At 40.5% G+C, this 19612-nt stretch overlaps 1 protein-coding gene across 5 annotated transcripts in view; it reads left to right on the plus strand.

Annotated features, from left to right (window-relative positions):
* NBAS (NBAS subunit of NRZ tethering complex) overlaps positions 1–19612 on the plus strand; it is a 343094-nt gene that overhangs the window by 233560 nt on the left and 89922 nt on the right. For all 5 annotated transcript variants that reach the window (XM_089923423.1, XM_089923419.1, XM_089923421.1 and 2 more), the window contains 2 exons: positions 3880–4130; positions 5363–5697. In XM_089923423.1, coding sequence (XP_089779549.1) covers positions 3880–4130; positions 5363–5697 — 586 coding nt within the window. The remainder of the gene's footprint in view (positions 1–3879; positions 4131–5362; positions 5698–19612) is intronic.

Below are 19612 nucleotides of genomic sequence, written 5' to 3' on the forward strand. Positions count from 1 at the left end.
AGTTTCGGCTGATGGACAACTCGAAGCCATTACAGAATCCCTTAATCATGGGATTAGTGCTAATAACTTATTCCTTGTGCCTTCAGTACAGCTAATGCTAATTTTCTTCTTGTAGTTAATCTCTGAAAGTTAAATTTGCACCATATGTATACTTACATATGTGTGTATATATATATTTATATATGTGTTTGTGTATATATATATTTATATATACAAATATAAATATATATATTAGTTGCCTTATAGCTAAAGCTTAGAAAAACCACTTAAACAGTTTTTAAGGGTAACTACTGATTTAATCAGTGAAAGTTCCACCGTAGTTTCCTTGTATTTCTTCCTACTCTCTTGAATGTGGGTTCTTTGGAATTGTTTTCTAAGCAGAGATTTCATTTCTTGTTCCAAAAGGAAGATAACAGCATCTTTTGATGGGAACACTTAAAATGGGTTATCAATTACTGGCATCTATGGAAGATCTTAGTACCTTGTAATTTACTGAAGAGGGAGGTTTTCGTGTTTATCATGTGCCATTAAAAGTATTCCAGTATCTCTCTTGACAAGATAATTAGGGAAAATTGCACATCAGGCAAAGTAAACTGCAGGCATAGAAGAATAGGTGGGTGGGCGAGGAGGGAAAGTAACGTTGACTGAGAGAGACTGTATTCAGAATCTAGTCGAACACAGATGGACTAAAGCTGTTACGGTTTAGCCATTGTCCATTTTGTAGATGAGTCTCAGATACGCTGCTTGCCAGGGGATAGCAGTGAAGTGTGACAGGAGAACTCTTTTAGATGACTGCCCCCGAGAGAGAGCTAATGTCTGTCACAGAAAGAATCCTGGTTTTGAAATGGTTGTTAGTGAGGGCGCTTAAGCGCCATTGGTTGACAGCTGCTTTGTGACTAGGCGAGCAGCCCCAGCCATGCGGAGTCCAGACAGATCTGGACGCTTGGTCTTAGGCGTCACTTAACCTCTCTGATGACAGTCTCTCACTTGCCTGCCACAGTAATACATGGAATAAGTGCAGGGTTTCTTTCCTCTTCCATCGGGCATGTCGCTCTGATTGCAAGTCTTTGTCAACGTGAATCATCTTAATGGGATGACACAGTTTCTTATTTCCTTCTTCACTGCGTTGTTTTCAGACTTCACTTTGCAAATTATGAAGGAACATCAGGAATTCTGTGACTTTCATATACCACTGGGTGTACAGTACGGGAGAAATCGCAGGTTTGGTTACAGACCACTGCAATAAAGCCAATATCACAATAACGCTGGTACATGAATGTTTTTGTTTCCCAGTGCATATAAAAGTTACATTTACACTATACTATAGTCTATTAAGTGTGCGAAAATATGTCTAAAAAACATGTGCAGACCTTAATTAAAAGATACCTTAGGGACTTCCCTGGTGGCGCAGTGGTTAAGAATCCGCCTGCCAATGCAGGGGTCGTGGGTTCGATCCCTGGTCTGGGAAGATCCCACGTGCCACGGAGCAACTAAGCCCGTGCGCCACAACTACTGAGCCTGCACTCTAGAGCCCGCGAGCCACACTACTGAAGCCCGTGCACTCTTGGGCCCACATGCTGCAACTACTGAGCTCGCGTGCTGCAGCTACTGCAGCCCACGTGCCTACAGTCTGTGCTCCACAACAAGAGAAGCCACCACAGTGAGAAGCCTGCGCACCACAGCGGAGTAGCCCCCGCTCACCACAACTAGAGAAAGTCTGCGTGCAGCAATGAAGACCCAGAGCAGCCAAAAATAAATAAATAAATAAATTTATTTAAAAAAAAAACAAAAAAGTTACCTTATTGCTAAAACAATGCCCAATTACAATAGGAACACCAAAGATCACAGATCACCATAACAGATATAATGATAACGAAAAAGTTTGAAATATTGCGAGAATTACCAAAAGGTGACACAGAGACCCGAAGTGAACAAACTCTGTCGGAAAAAATGGCACCAATGGACTTGCTTGACCCAGGGGTGCCACCAACCTTCCATTTGTAAAAAAAAAATACAATGTCTGTGAAGCGCAATAAAGCAAAGCACAATATAAAACAAGGTCTGCCTGTGTCTTTCAGGGGTGACCTTGCATTCTTTGAATAGTGATAGTATCCGAAGAGTTTTGAAATAGCCGTCCATTTATACTCGCTATTTCCTGTACAGGCCTTGTGCTTTCTTGTCTTAATACTTTTGTTCATATTATTTCTGCTTCATTCCTTTCTACAATACCAAGCTCAAGTACTTCTCTCAATAAGCCTTCTGGTGTCATCGATATCTACCTCCTCTGAAATGACAGCTTTAGTGACCCCACTCGTAACTGGAATATAATTGCATGTCCTTTGTCAGCCCACACCATTATTCTGCAGTGTTTTTTGAGTATGTATAATGCAACTGCTGGATGAGAGCTCTGTGTTGCAGCTCTATACCCTCCCCAGTGCTGAGCACAGGGCCTTGTCCGTAGAGGACACCTAAGTTTTGGTTCATTCTCCCGTCTATTTGGCATTCATAAGGCACGTGTCGAGCGTTTCCTTTGTACCACACACTGTGCTTGGTACTGAGAAGCTAAAGCTGAAGAAGATGTGGTATCATCTTTGCCATCAAGTGGTACATGGTCTAGTGAGGGAGACAGGCAAAGTAATAAATAAAGCATGTTATGAATAGACGGATACTCTGGGACATTTTTATAGATAGGGATATTTTTGTAAATGTTTAAACCGTGTCTTAATAGAAAAATAGGGTTTCTCTTGAAGTGAAAGTTAAAAGAGCATTTTTGAATTGCTTGATATTTTGACTTTATAAATCGCCGCTGTTATCCCAAGTATCACATCCTGATACAAATTTTAAAGTATGTTGTGTATTAACTTTACGTAAAAGAAAAACATGTCTTGGCACTTAGGGGGATTCCAATAAACAGGGCGTCGTATTTAAATGATAGGAAACCTAACTGATCCTGTCAGAGGCCTCACTTCCTGCTCCTAGGTACTTTCATTGCTACTCTACGAACCCTGGAAGCTGGGAGTTTCTGTTAGTGCCAAAGGCTGCTTGAAGGCCTCTTACGGTTAGAAAGCTTGAAACTCATCCCGCGTGGGGCATTGGGATTATGCTGGGCAGGAGGCACCGTGCTCTGTCCAGGGAGAAGCATGAGACCAAAATTAAGCCCTCCCCGTCACCCAAAAAACACAAACTGATCAACCAAGCAGAAGTCCTTAAATTTTTTTTTCAAGAGTTTAACCTTAAATGACTTAAAAAAAAATAACATTATAAAGACAGCTAAGTCAGGATGAAAATATTGATGTGTGCTTTATTCACGTGGCATTCCTTACTACAGATAATTCAAGTGAAAGTGCAGGTATCTCTTCTTTTCTATTTTAATTCTGTTTGAACACAGTATCAAGGTTATGTCTACTGTCAGTTCAAGCCTCTGATATAAAATTTATGCCTGAAAGTTGGGGTTGTTTCTTCACTTCTCTATTTCCTAAATTCCTGAAATAATAAATTTGTTTACATTTCTATAAGGAAGCTCAGGTTTTAAATTTTTCTTGTGATATGAATAAATAATGCATAGTAGAAGGTGACAGATCTGGGTTCATTTCCTAGCTAGTAAGCACTGGGCAGTTCTCTGTAGAGAACTACAGGGTACTGTAGACCCGCATGAGACAACGTGAAAATCATATAGTACCATTTGAAACACGTTTGTTTCCCTTTATATAAACTACCTGCACAACACTGGTGGTTTCCTGTCTTTGATTAGGCAGCAAGAAGGGATTTGTAAGAAGTAGCCTTTCTTCCTAGGTTTCCAAACAAACAAAAAACTTGTTGTTTAATAAAGGAACCAAATCTTACCAATCTTAACATACTTTCTTTGTCTCTTAATTTCAGTTTGTCCACAGTAGAAATTGAAAATCGAGCCCAGTCCCTTCATCTCTTCGAGACGTTGAAGACCAGTCCCGAAGCCTTTCACAAGCACATGGTCAAGTATATTTATCCCACGATTGATGGCTTTGATCATGAAAGACTGCTGTATTATTTCACTCTGCTGGAAAGCTGTGGCTGTGCAGATTTGGGGAAATACACCATTAAACCAGAAACCCACATTCGGCTGCTAAAGAAATTTAAGGTAGTTGCATCAGGTAAGTTAATCATTTTCCTGCTTGAACTCATTCTTTAAATTTAATCTAGGGCAATTTTCTATATACAGTCCTGTTCCTGCATTGTGGCTGGCATAACTGTGAAACCACAGTATTTTTATGCTAATCGACTTTATTCTGTCTCCAACTCCTTTACTTACTGTTGAGGGAATTAAATACTGGAGAAACTTAAGTCACACAGTGACTTAACGCAGACCTGGTACTAAAATCCAAAGTTTCTGACTAGTACACCAAAGGTGTTTTCCCTGCTTCCACTGGTTATATTTTATCTACATAAATGACAAGGCTGAGACACTTCCCAATAGGCAATTTGGCAGAATTTCACTTAAGTGGACCTACGTGTTTAAAGTATGTATGGAAACCCTTAAAATAAGAGCCTTTGAATCTTTGATAAATTGTGGAATTTATTATTTTTTTTATTTTATTTATTTATTTTTTTGACGGTACGCGGGCCTCTCAATGTTGTGGCCTCTCCCGTTGCGGAGCACAGGCTCCAGACGCGCAGGCTCAGCGGCCGTGGCTCACGGGCCCAGCCGCTCCGCGGCATGCGGGATCCTCCCGGACCGGGGCACAAACCCGTGTCCCCTGCATCCCAACCACTGCGCCACCAGGGAAGCCCTGTGGAAATCTTTAGAATGGTGTCTGTAGCTCATAACTAAGAAATTAACCGTGTTAATACCTCTCAAATCTGTATGATACTTTACAATTTACAAGGCACTTGCAAAGCTGCATTCATCTGCTATTCATAACAACTGTGAGTATTTACTTCAGTTTATCAGTGGCTTACTGAGTAGCTGAATTAGACCCTGGACTAGACACAGAGGAAAGGGAGTAAGATTCAACCCCTGCCTTCAGGTAGTTGATGAGGTACTAGATGAATAACGAATATAGTGCAGTTTGGTGAGAGCACTGATAGAAGACATAGGTGCCATGGGGGGATTGAAGAAGCGAAGAGATATTGCCGTCTCCAGGATACAAATGAGGACGCTGGCGCTCACAGCAGTTGAGTGACCTGTTCAGGGTCGCACAGTTGGTTAAGTTGCAGGCAGGGATTGGAACTCAGATCTTCTGATGAATCTCATTGACAAATGAAGCTGTGCTGTAACTAAATCTTTTCATTCAGCCACGCAGAGGGGCTGTGTGTGTATTTGAAAGCTCCTGTATGGTTATCTGGGAATGAACTACTCTCTTTTTTCCCCTTTTCTTTCCGATAGGTCTTAATTACAAAAAGCTGACAGATGAAAACATGAATCCTCTTGAGGCGTTGGAGCCAGTCCTTTCAAGTCAAAATATCTTATCCATTTCCAAACTTGTTCCCAAAATCCCTGAAAAGGATGGGCGCATGCTTTCCCCAAGCTCTCTGTACACCATCTGGTTACAGAAGTTGTTCTGGACTGGAGACCCTCACCTCATTAAACAAGTCCCGGCATCCTCCCCCGAGTGGCTGTGCGCCTATGACGCCTGCATGAAGTACTTTGATCGTCTCCTCCCAGGTGACCTCATCACTGTGGTGGATTCAGTGACCTTTTCTCCAAAAGCTGTGACCAAGGTAACCAAAAAGATAAGAGCTTAAAGTAGATTGGCCGCTTTAGAAGAAATGAAAATTGCTCTTACATTCTGTCGATTTTGTTTTTATTTGCTTTCTTGAAATAGGGAATACTTAACATGTTTGGCAGTTTTGTTTTTTGTTAAGCATGAGGTATTTTAATTGGGAGATCATTTTCCTCTATCACAGTTGTGCAGGCAATATAAATCAGGCTTAACCGTTCTAATTTGCATGTACATTTTGTTCATGTTATAGTTCTCATAATATGGCATTTTATAGTAAATATTCCATCCTGTTCTTTCCAATTGACAAGTGGAAAGAACCTCCAGTGCCAAGCCCACATTACTTGCACTCAGAGCCAGGCTACCAACTTAGCGACGATTAAGTCCAGGTCTTAAAACAGTTTCGCGTGAATGCTACGTAGTACATGACTTGGTGGTAGAATTACCCATGTGAGTCTGTGTGGCAATTTCCAATGTCCGCTCCATGCCCAGGTCTGAGCCCTTTAATTGGACTCTAACTTCTCCTCTCGATCCTTTAACATTGTAGAGTTTCACACAAAATAGATAATGTGGGTTATTCTCCTCCCCTTCTTGCCCTCCCACCCAGACGCCACTATTCAACAAATGTGAATTTCTCATTGCTTGGACACGGGGCATTATCTCTCCTAGAAAATCTCCCAGCTGCTGGTCTCAACTGCTGAACTGCATTGCGTTTGGAACTTCCTTTCATTTTCTCTTCCCTACCTTTGCTGCTGCCTTCTCTTTCCCCCAAGTTGGCAAGTCTGCCCAGGACCCTATCCCATGAATTTTTATTATAGCTATTATTATCATGAAAATTGAGTGTAGAGGCTAAGAATCCAAGTCATTCATCTGGAGGTTGGCCCAGGTAGATGTTCAAACATCTGTGGGGAATGCTAGTTTTAACTAACTTGCTAGATTAATAGTTGTGGATAACCAATGACTTCATTTCCTTATTATTGTAACTCGATGAATTTAGTTAATAACTTGGTTTTAAATTTTACAGCCACTGCTATAAAGAGGAGATAATCATTTTTGTTGTTTTTAAGGAAAAAAGTAAGGATGATTGTAAAGGGGTGTAGCGTGATATATTTGAAAAGAGCACGGGTTTAGAGTCACATGGCTTTGAAGTTTGAACCTGCCACTTAACCAGCTACGTGGTTTCGCCTCAGGAATCTCTGTTAACTTCTGTCTTCTTCAGGCAGAGGCAGTGACTGAGGAATCTTGAAATAGATGATAGTATTATCCTACTTTTAATAGGTGAGGAAACAGAGGTTCAACAAAGTTAATTTGATAATAGAGGAGCCACAATTTGAACTCAAGGAGGCTTATTCCAGGGTCTTTGCTCTTAACCACTGAATGGTACTATTTCTAAGAAGTCATAGAAACAAACAGCTAGAGTCAAGGGACCTGGAGCCTCTGTAGGGACTGTGGGAGAACAGTGGGGCCAGAGAGCCCCAAGCATTTTCAGTCCAAGCGGAGCACCCTGTCTCGGGATGTTTCCAGAGCAGGGCTGAGTCTAAATGAGGAAAGCCCGGCAGGAACCTCACAATGTCTGGGGAAAGACAAGAGTCCAGCAAATACTGGGTGACTCTCCAAGGATGAGAAGAGGTTTGAGTCCAAGTAAGTACTAGCAGTGCCACAAGTACATACTGGAGGGAAGGGGCTGAACCAAGTGGGGAGTTGAAATCCAAGGAAATGGCTCCAGAGCTGGGACCTATGAAACGGCTGAAGGAGCTTGACAAACAACCTGACTGGCCAGGAAGATGGAGGGGCCCAGGGTGAAGGAGGTTTTACATATTTTATATGAGGGCAGAGACAAAGCCCAGCATGGCCAGCCAGGGCCACGTGCTAATTGTGAGCACGGTATGGGGTGGACAGACAGCCTAGACGTCCCAACAGCAATTACTTACTCCTGATTAAACAAACTTAGGAGTTGGATGTAGAGTCTACTCAGTTTTAGTTGGTATTTATGATGTTTTAAGTCAGATGATTTTAAGTTACAGCACATTCTCATCTCCTTAGTTTCTTAATTGTATATCTTTAAGATGCCCTCCAACCAGGAGAAAACGTATGACACAGTTGTTTGTGGACATATGTGCATTTTTTCCTGAGGAAAAGATGCATAGCTGACCCAGTAGGGGTTGAGCCAGTTCATTGTGGCGTTGCTTTGTCTTAGCTCAGATGGTGTAGTTCCCAGCAAGATGTTCTTTTGCTGTAAACTATGTTAAGAGGCAGTTTTCTACTAAGTCAAATAAGGTATAGAAAAGTGAGAGAGATAAATTAATTTGATACCTTTCGTCTAGCTTTATATTTGTTCTCATTTTATTAATTGGCAAGCTTTAAATTTTCCATTCAGAGAGGGAAAGTATAAAGTTTAGATACAATGAATGTTTGAAATCACACAGTGCTATCCTAGAGAGAGAGAGAAAGAGAGTGTAAAATTCATATTGAAATACAACCCTCACATGTCAGAGGACACATTTGGAAAAGGAAATGCATCTGGACGTGGCCAAGTTTGCAAAACACCAGATGTTGCCACAGCTTGTACATGGTGTTAAAAATGTAAAATAAGTGTATACTACTCATATATAGTGTGCAGTTTTGAAACGTTTACCCACATTTAATTCAGAGCCAAACGTTTGGAAAGAACTGGTGAACGTCCAGAGAGCCTAACGAGAACAGCAAGCAATCAATTCAGAGAGGAATGTCCCAAAGCTGAACTTAGTACCCATTCCATAATGAAATAAGCCAGAGGAGGCGCTTCGCCTTCATAGCAGAATTTGTAGAAATCCTGGGGAGAATGTTCACAAAGCATCATTATGTCATGTAGGCCAAGAGTGAATTTGCACGACATTCGAGGTGATGCATATGCAGAAGGGAAAAGAATACACATGTTTAAAGTGCATTGGCTCCAGTTCTGAATGGTTGCGTTTCAGTTGAGTCAGGTCAGAGTTGCTCTCCTATTGCTTTTCCGATTCAGTCATTAGAAGCATTTTTGCAGAGAACAAGTTAGTGAGTTAGAAATTAGGAAAGTGGTCGACAAAGCTGAAATGCAGGTCAGAACACTGTTTGCCTGGTTCAGACATGATGTGGTTAGATAAGGGGGTGCTTGCATGTAACCCCAGCCTTTGTGTTTTACACTCAACGCTCGCTTTCAGTTGCTGATATAGCTACATCCAAAAATAAGGACGTGGAAAATCCTCATCCTACTTAGGAAATGCTACTAAGTTGGCCCGAATCCTTCTTTAAAAACCCCAGTTAAGGGCTTTTCTGGTGGCGCAGTGGCTGAGAGTCCGCCTGCCGATGCAGGGCACACGGGTTCATGCCCCGGTCCGGGAAGATCCCACATGCCGCGGAGCGGCTGGGCCCGTGAGCCATGGCCACTGAGCCTGCGCGTCCGGAGCCGGTGCTCCGCAACGGGAGAGGCCACAACAGTGAGAGGCCCGCGTACCGCAAAAAAAAAAAAAAAAAAGCCTGTAAGAAACCGAAAATGAAGGGTTTCTTTTCTTTACAGTAAAATTATTATAATTGAGAGTTACACTCCCAGTGAAATTAGAAATTCCTTGAGGGCAAGGCTGTTGCCTTTTCTCTCAAATGCTCCAGTATCCAGCATAGTATAAAGCAGGCACTCCTCAGTGTGGTTGTTCAAATAATTATTATCATAGGTTGGCTATTCTTATATCTTTTGATCTTTGGATGCCTTAATATTCTTAAAAATTGTTGAGGACCCTAAAAAGCTTTTGTTTATGTAATATCTGTTGATATTTGGCATATTAGAAATTAAAACCAAGACATTTTAAAAATATTTGTTTAATTCATTTATAGGTTAATTCTTATATAGATCCATTTATAGGTTGACATGAATAGCATCTCTTGATGGAAAATGGAAATACAGCATTTTAAAAAGAATGAAATAATGAAAGTGACATCATTTTACAGTCACATGTCTGGCTTGATAGAACACAGCTGGGTTCTCGCCTTTGTTTCTGTGTTCAATTTTTGTCGTTCTGGCTGAAGAAAATGAAGAGCTTTCAGCCTTACACAGATACAAGGTAGAAAAGGGAGGAGTGCTTTAATAGCCTATGGTGTAATTTTGGGTGTTCTTTGATGCTACTGTAAAACTCAACAAATGATAAATTCTTAAAGACTAGGTGTAGTGTGGAGTCAGAGACCCTATCCTTGATCTTTCTGTGCTCTCTTATATTAAAACTGTTGTTCTGGATTGCACTTTGATTGGATCTTCTACCCATGTATGATTTGGAATATAATGCATTCAGAGTTTGGAAAATTGGCCCGCTCAGTTATACAAATCATCCAAATGTTGATACAGTGCATTATACGTTCTCAACAAAGTCACATGGGTTACTCTGAACGCCCATCTTATCCAGTGAGTTTTTAAGTATTGGGAAGTTGTCAGGCTCACAGTGGTAGGTACAAGTTTTCCAAAACTCGAATTTTTGCTTGAAAGCTTCAATTGTATCATTGGCAACAAATACTGTGAGTTAATTTCCTGGAAGTGACACGCTCACTTTGTTCACATTGGAGAAAATGTTTGCCGCATATTCGAGTCTGAATAGCTATAGTTTGTCTACCTGTTGTTCTTTCAAGCACAAATGGTCATGCGTGCCAGAGCAGCTGCTTCAGCTACTCGTGACTCAGACAGTCACACAAATGCTTTTTCCTTACTACGCTTCAGTACACGGTGAGATGTTTCATGTGTATCTCTCAGTTCTTAGATATGCAGATATCTAAGATATGCACTTAGATGTGCACTCAGTGGTTGAGATTTAATAAAATCAATCATTTTTACTCCTTCATCAAGAACATTCTCAAGTGAAATGCCAATGGAGAACACAGTGACACTTAGTACATTTTGGTGCCAATCCCTTGATTGTGCAAAGTCCCCACAGTTTTATCCACCATTGCCTTTTCACCATCATATAAGTGTCAACATAGTGAAAAAAGGTAAATAATGTTTTAGTGGTAAAAGTCAAAAAGGTGAACAATTTTGACTTTGCAGACCTCTTGAAAGAGTCATGGACTCTTGTGGTTTGTGGACCACACTTTGAGAACCACTGTCATAGGGTATTGTTTCCAAAACGGCAGCCAACCTTGAGGCCCACATGAAAGAGCATTTCAACTTCCTGAATGTTTGTAATTTAAATAATAATGAAGATATGTCTGGTAAGTGCATAACAGATTGTCTTAAAATTTCAGTTTCTCAAAATAGTTTAACTTCTAATCAGCTTTCCAGATGTGGACGTGTCAGAAAGAATTTGAAAATGTAAATGGGATGTGTACGTGGTAATATCATTATATCATCCTTTGAATTTATGAACTTGCAATATATTTTTTCCTTCTACAGATTTCCTTTTATAATTTTTTATCTAATATATTTATTTTTTAATATTACTCAAGCTAAGCAGGGAGTTCTCTGGGAGAGACGTATAAGAAAAGAGAAGGGGCTCAGAGTAAGGGTGCAGCTCCTGAGGGGCACTCCTTCAACCTGGTTTCCTCAGCTTTATTCCCAGGCCAGGATCTCAGCTCAAAGAAGAGATGATTTTTTTTCTGGGGCCTGGATGCAATAGAGTATGAGGATGATGCTTAATCATGGTTCCACCCCGCCTTCACTCATAGCCCCTTTTAGAATTCAGAAAGATGAAAGTAAATATCAACAATAAATAAATATTTTTGGCAAAGCTGGAATTAGGGAGCATGGCCTGGATCTGCAACCCAATGGTCTGTCTTTCACAAAAGTTCACACTTGTTTGAAATTTGACTAGTTAGAGCTGCTATAGAAAGTAATTCTAGAGGGAAGCCAAGGATGAGTGCACACTGAGGACAGGCAGGGCTGGCGGGGAGTAGCCGTGTTACGCATGGCTTTGAAGTCTGCTCTCCTCCTGTGGGGAGGAATAAGGAGGGGAGAGATGCCAGAAGTGCTCTTCCCATGGTTTCTGCCTGTTGGTTGGAGTGAAAGTTTTCTCCTCATAATGGAAAGATGAGGAGAGGGCAATGGGCTTTTTGTTTCCTTAACTAATTCAGCTTAATAATGAAACCTCTTGCCAGTGAGGGGAGAAAGGAGTCCAGGGTCTGTCGGGACCTGGTCCTGATGTCCCCTCTTCCTGGGGCCACACCTCTTGTACCTATGAGTCTCGTGGCGTGTCCTCCTGGGATCAGTAGTGGCAGCAGCACAGCCTGTGCTTCTGAAAACTCTAAGGTAGGTCAGAACAGCGCACTCTTCTGACTCCCTGTGGACTAGGCTAAAAATCTACTCTCTCTTCTATTTCCTATCTCACATTTTGCCCAACTGGAATGATGATTAAAGCTCATCAGAAGTTAAGCAACAAGCTTCAGTGAGAGTAGAAATATGCCAAGTATTACAGGTCAGCAACTTTAAAATGGCCCAAATTTAGATTCTCATTATTAAATTCCCAGGAAGAAATTGACATCCTTAAAATCAAATCCTCTTGCCCTTTTAGTTAAAGTTCAATTACATCAAAATCCAAAATTCGTAAGTTCAACAAAAGTAAAGTTCAAAGATGATATTCCTGGTTTCTGCTCTATCTTAGCCAGAGAGGTCTGAGTTAGGTGTCTGGGTAATATCAGGTTCCTTCAGCAGAATATACCTTCTTACACTTGAGGAGTATAGCTTCTTCAGCAAATCTGAAGTTAAGTTAATCCCACTCCAAGTTTTCCATGCATCTCATTTTTTAAAACTCTAAAAGAAAAAGCGAAAAAAATTAAAACAGCTTCAGCATCAGCTCCATTGCTGTGTAATTTAGGAAACTCAAGCGAATCACCAGCCCTGAAACAGCCAAGTGAAACAAGGTTCCTGAATCCTGTTCTTAGTTCAGTCCAAATACACATTCCTAGAATGCTGGAGAGCATGGAAGTGGCTTGTTGGTGTGGGAGCAGAGGAGAGTCGGCAGAGAAAAGCTTACTGAGTTTAGCTTTGCCAGCGTATCAGGTCAAACCAGTTGTCTAGAGCTTGGCTGGGTAGGTCTCCCATGAAGGGGTTAAATGCGGTGTGCGTTCTCCATATGGAGGAAGGGAAAATACCCATCCAGACTGTCTCCTCTCTGAGACTGACTTATTTTACACGTCCCTGCCTGCAGTCACTCTGCCTTCCTAATGTCCATTTCCCCATTTAAGCTCTGTGTTCCTCCAGTTAAGTGTCCCAGTGGCCACTGTCACTGTCATATTGCTATGGAATCCCACTTGTCTCAGAATCCTGTTCCCTGGGGAGCTTTGCCACTCATGCCCATGTTTGCTTCTGCTGAAAACCATCTGCAGTAGATCTCTCAACTGCAATCAGTGTAGATGTTTTTGAAACCTGTGCCCCTAGGGACCTGGAAAGGACTATTAGGTTTGCTTTGTGCTTGCATCTGAATTGTATGCTTGTGCTCCTTCCATGGGCATAGAAATATTTCTGTCATATCTTTGGGGTTTGATGGGGAAAGAGCAATAAATAGCATCCTGTCTTCCCAAGTTGCAATCAGTTAAGAGATAGAGGGATCAGCTAGATGGAAACTAAAGTCACTTTATTGTTGAGAGGATTGGCGTGTCGACCATGGCTTGATTTTCCACGGTCAGCCTTCCTCATACTTGCTCCCTGCCCAGATCTTCAGACAACCCTGCCAAGCACAAGGATAGATCTGGAGAGCGTGTGTGCTTTCTCAGAAGGGCTGCCTCCCAACTTGATTCCCACTCATGGGACCCAGAGAGGTGGCCTCTGGATTAGTGCTGTCTAATAGGACTGTGATGTGAACCACTTGTGGAATTTGAAATTTTCTAGTAGTCACATTAAGAAAAGAAACACAAAATAGGTGAAATTGTCCTAAATATTTACCATTTCAGCATGTAATCGGTATAAAAATATGAATGAGATATTTTAGCATTCTTGTTTTTGCATACTCTTTGCCATCTGTTGTGTACTCACAGTACCTGTCAGCATAGACGGGCCACATCTCAAACGCTCCATAGCCATATGAATGTATTGGACAGATAATGCTTCTCTGGAACCAAAGTCCGCGGTTTACCCTTTTGTCTCACAAACGTTTACCACTGAAAGGACAAGAGCAGAAGAAAAGTGTATTCTCCTCACAGGCAGATTTCAAAAAGAAAGGGAGGGGACTAGCCACCCATAATCAGTTTCTTCCCCCCATGTCACCAGCTGTCACTCCTCCTCTCCCGAGGAGTGACAGGTGAAGAGAGGGGCAGGACTTACCTTCTCGGGACCCATCGGGGGAACTTCCTGCTTTATGGGCCTAGGTGGGAGCTGCAGAGGAGGAGAAGATGGTTCCTGCCACACATACTAAATGAATGTCTGGCTAAAAATAAATGGTAAGACCTTAGGAATTATCTGTCATCTACGGAAATCACGGTATGTGCTATGTGATAATAGTAGTAATAGCTCCCATTTATCGTTCACTGGTTATGTACCGGGCACTGGTTCTCCACTTGACCTTATCTCCAGTAATCATCACAGTAGCCCTGCAATGTAGGTATTACATCTCAGTTTGAAATGAGCAAACTGAAGGTTAGAGGTTAAGTAATTTGCTCAAGGTCAGAAGCAAGTTAGTAGCTGAGTCAGAATTCCAATCCTAGTCTTATCTGTTTAGTGTTAGAGGTCTTCAGCAAATGATAATCCTTCTTCCTTAGGCAGGCACCCACTATTTTCTGAGGCAACTTGTTCATTTATTGGATACGTTTATGTTATTCGCTTAAATGGGGTCCACGTCTGCCCCTTTGATCTGTCCTCCTTTCCGTAACAATAAGAAATAGAACCACTTCCTTCCTTGCTCTTTGGGACATGGAATAAAAATACCATATATCCTCCAAGACTTTCATCCCTCATTTCTTCTTTATTCCTCAAATAACCTGGATTTCATGTGTTTCAATTAAAATCACCTTCACCTTGACACAATTTATGTGTTCCTCCTTAAAAAAATTTTTTTTAAAAAAGGGAAAAAAAATCACCTCCATGTATTAGTTTTTATAGTGCAGTTGTAACTAATTATCACACACCTAGAGACTTAATACAAATTTATTATCTTAAACTTCTGTAGGTGAAAAGTCAGAGAAGTGTCTCAGTGGGCTAAAATCCAGGTGCAGGGAGGCCTATACTGCTTTCTGGAGGCTCCAGGGGAGAATCCAATGGTGAGAGGCTGTCTTCCTTCTTTGGCTCATGGCCCCTTTCCTCCATCTTCAAAGCCAGCAACGTTGCATCTCTCTGATTCTCTGTCTTCACATAATTCTCTCTGACCAAAGCCAGGAAGGGTTCTCACTTTGAAGGATTCGTATGATGAGAGGGGAGCCTATGTGGATAATCCAGGATACTCTCCCCACCACAGGGACGGTACCAGTAATCACATCAACAAAGTCCCTTTGCCATGTACGGTGGCGTCTTCACAGATCTCAAGGATTAGGATGTACACATATTTGGGGACCATAATTCTGCCTACCGATACTTTTATATATAATAAGGTTTTAGACACTTTATAAGACTTTATAATAAGGTTTTATAAAAAGACTGAAGTTTAAACCAAAATGGAAAAATGGTAAAAAGTATGAGAAATATTTAACTCAAAGCTGACGTACTGCCATAATACATACATACTCTTTTTTTTCTATGTAAGTAAATGGATTTTAGTTTATTCAAGATAAGGCATTTACTTTAAAGACAAATAAACTACATGCACCTCTATTTCTAATTACTGGTAAGTGTATATCTCCACATCGATCTTTATGTATAATTATCAGAGTATACATTACAGCAATGCATGAAGATCTTTTGATCTTCTTCATAAGTTTTTAAATTGAAAGGATATATATCAAATGCACGTTTGTCTCAGAAGACACTATTTCTGAAGCTCCTATTCCTGAGTGGAAAGTGGCATTCCTATATATATATATTATATATATATATATATATATATTTTTTTTTTTTTTTTTTGGCGGTACGCGGGCCTCTCGCTGTTGTGCCTCTCCCGTTGTGGAGCACAGGCTCCGGACACGCAGGCTCAGCGGCCATGGCTTACGGGCCCAGCCGCTCCGCGGCATGTAGGATCTTCCCGGACCGGGGCACGAACCCATGTCCCCTGCATCAGCAGGCGGACTCTCAACCACTGCGCCACCAGGGAAGCCCCCCATATATTTTTTAAGACTATTTTTTTTAGAGCAGTTTTAGGTTCACAACAAAATTGAGAGGAAGGTACAGAGGTTTCCCAGTTGCTCCTCCCCTACACAAGCATAATCTCCCGCATTATCAACATTCCTCACTAGAAGGTACCTTTCTTTTTTTAAACAATTGATAAACCTACATTAACACATCATTATCAGCCAAAGTCCGCAGTTTACCTTAGGATTCACTCTTAGTGTTGCACATTCTATAGGTGTGGACAGATGTACAATGGCATGTATTATCGATCCATCATTATAATATCAGTATTTTCATTGCCCTAAAAATCCTCTGTGCTCTGCCTATTCATGCCCCACCCCAACCCCTGGCAACCACTGATCTTTTTACGGTGTCCGTATTTTTGCCTCTTTTAGAGTGTCATATAGTCTATTTATTTATATAGACTCTAGCTCATATAGTCATAAACTACATAGCCTTTTCAGATTGGCTTCTTTCACGTAGTAATATGCATTTGCAGTTCTCCATGTCTTTTCATAGCCTGATAGTTCATTTCTTTTTAGTGCTGAATAGTATTCCATTGTGTAGATATACCAGTTTATTTATCCATTCACTTACTGTAGGACATCTTGGCACTTCTAAGTCATTATGAATAAAGCTGCTGTAAACATTAATGTGCAGGTTTTTATGTGGACGTAAGTTTTCAACTCCTTGGGATGAATAATAAGGAGTTCAATTATATGGTAAGAGTATGTTTAATTTTGTAAGAAACTTCCAAACTGTCTTCCAAAGTGGTTTTACCATTTTATATTCCCACCAGCAATGAATGAGAGTTCTTGTTGCTCCACATCCTTGTCAGCATTTCGTGGTGTCAGGGTTCTGGATTTTGGCCATTCTAATAGGTGTGTAGTGGTATCTCACTGTTGTTTTAATTTGCATTTCCCTGAGGATATATGATATGGAGCATCTTCTTATATGCTTATTTTCCATCTGTATATATTCGTTTTTTAAAAAATTATTTTATTTTATTTATTTATTTTTGGCTGTGTTGGGTCTTTGTTGCTGCACATGGGCTTTCTCTACTTGCGGCGAGCGGGGGCTACTCTTTGTTGTGGTGAACGGGCTTCTCATTGCGGTGGCTTCTCTTGTTGCGGAGCACAGGCTCTAGGCAGGCAGGCTTCAGTAATTGCCTCTCGTGGGCTCTAGAGCACAGGCTCAGTAGTTGTGGCACGCAGACTTAGTTTCTCTGTGGCATGTGGGATCTTCCCGGACCAGGGTTCGAACCCTTGTCCCCTGCATTGGCAGGCGGATTCTCAACCACTGTGCCACCAGGGAAGCCCTGCCATCTGTATATATTCTTTGTGAGATGTCTTTTAAGGTCTTTGGCCCATTGTTTACTAGGGTTGTTTGTTTTCTTATTGTTGTTTTCAGAGTTCTTTGTATATTTTATATAAAAGCACTTTATTAGATGTATCTTTTGCAAATAAGTTCTTTCAGTCTGTAGCTTGTCTCTCACTTCCTTGACGTTGTGTTTCGCAGAGCAAAAGTTTTTAATTTTAATGAAGTCTAGCTATCAGTTATTTTTCTTATGGATTGTGCCTTTGGTGTTATACAGCCCCACTCAAGGTCATCTAGATTTTCTCCTATGTAATCCTTTAGGAATTTTTAGTTTTGTGTTTTACATTTAAATATATGGTCCATTTTGAGTAAATTTTTGTAAAGGATGTAAGTCTGTGTTTAGATTGTTTTTTTTGGCATGTGGATGTCCAGTTGTTCTAGCACCGTTTGTTGAAAAGACTGTCTTTGCTCCATTGTATTGCCTTTGCTCCTCTGTCCAAGATCAGTCAACTGTATTTAAGTGGGGGCATACTCATGTTATCCTTTTTTTCCCCTAAATTTTGTGGTGTTTGTGGTTGCTATTTTATAATCATACTAAACTTGACTACAAAGCATTACATTTACTCAGTTTTACAAGATGACTAAATGTTAACTCATAATTGTTTTTCCTAATCTCATAATAAGTATTTTGCTCATTTATCTCTGGTTTTGGTGTAGTCATCATTTGACTCCTTTGATTCTGAACTGAGTGAGTTTTATTCATTCCGAATACATTCAGGAACTGTTTACAGGAACTGAGCACATTTTCAGTGCCATTGTCCTATGTTTTCTAAACAAATAAAAGACTGCCAAGCTCCTTGCCCTTGAGAGGCTCACAGTTGATGGGCAAAAAGTATGCATGTGTATCAAATGAACTATAATTTAATATAAGAAGTACCATTAAGGATCTTAATAAATGCTGTGTGTACAAAGGAAGAGATAATCAGTAAATATTTATTGAATGCCTTCTGTGTTGCAGGCATATATCTGTTAATAATGCTACCTAATAGTGATTACTTCAGGGTTTTAACTGTGCAATATATACTACTCTCATCTGACCTTCAGCTAGCCTGTGTGTGTTATTATAGTTGTAAGCATTATGCTTCCATTCCAGTTCTTGAATGCCTTTGCTTTTAAAGAACCATTTTCTTTTATTTTCCAAGGTGAGAGTTTAGTTTGATAAGCATATCCTATCTTGACAAAAATGCAAAAAGCCAGGAGCTTAGGAGATAAGCAAAGAAGAGCCAATCTAAAAATGCATTGGTTTTTGTTTTTTTTTAGATTCCATATATATGTGTTAGCATACGGTATTTGTTTTTCTCTTTCTGACTTACTTCACTCTGTATGACAGATTCTAGGTCCATCCACCTCACTACAGATAACTCAATTTCATTTCTTTTTATGGCTGAGTAATATTCTATTGTATATATGTGCCACATCTTCTTGATACATTCATCTGTCATTGGACACTTAGGTTGCTTCCATGTCCTGGCTATTGTAAATAGAGCTGCAATGAACATTGTGGCACATGACTCTTTTTGAATTATGGTTTTCTCAGGGTATATGCCCAGTAGTGGGATTGCTGGGTTGTATGGTAGTTCTGTTTTTAGTTTTTCAAGGAACCTCCATACTGTTCTCCAGAGTGGCTGTAAGATGTTTTAAAAAAAGGCATTTTCCAAGTGAGTTGAAAATCATACTTTTATTCAGATATTCAATAAATATGTATTGAGTTCATACTAAAAAAATAAAATAAATAAAAAGGAATTGTTTTTCCAGTGTGATTGTCAAAGGCACACAATAAAGGGAGCAGGCAGAACACTTGAAGGATAAGAGAATACAGTTTTTGAAATGTGATATGATGTAACAGAAGTTACTCATAAACAAATTATAGACAGTCCTATGAAAAATGACCTTCTGTTACAAGACTCTAAGGAAAAGAAAGGCTCTCCTGTTAAAGTTTTTACATGGTCTTTATTTGTCCTACTTGCCCTTTTTCCATTTATTAAAAGTAAAAAATCCATAAGTTCCCAGAGAAGTTGGGAACAGGATCTCTTCAAGTGTGGATCATTAGCTAATATGTTCATTCATTGACCAAATATTTATTGAGTGCTGGGAAGGACAGCCTCTAAGATGGCCATTAATGATCCCTACCTTCCAGTATTTAATCCCTTGTGTAATCCCCTCCCCTTGAGTGTGGGCTGGACTTGTTAATTTACTTTTAACCAGCAGAATACATACAGTAAAAGTGTTGGGACACCATTTACAAAATTAAGTTATAAAAAGACTGTGGCTTGGGCTTCCCTGGTGGCACAGTGGCTGAGGGTCCGTCTGCCGATGCAGGGGACATGGGTTCGTGCCCCGGTCCGGGAGGATCCCACAT

The sequence above is a fragment of the Delphinapterus leucas genome, chromosome 13, assembly GCF_059928025.1.
Source record: "Delphinapterus leucas isolate spDelLeu-1000000601 "Yukka" chromosome 13, BTC_Dleu_Yukka2, whole genome shotgun sequence".
Classification (NCBI taxonomy): Eukaryota; Metazoa; Chordata; class Mammalia; order Artiodactyla; family Monodontidae; genus Delphinapterus; species Delphinapterus leucas.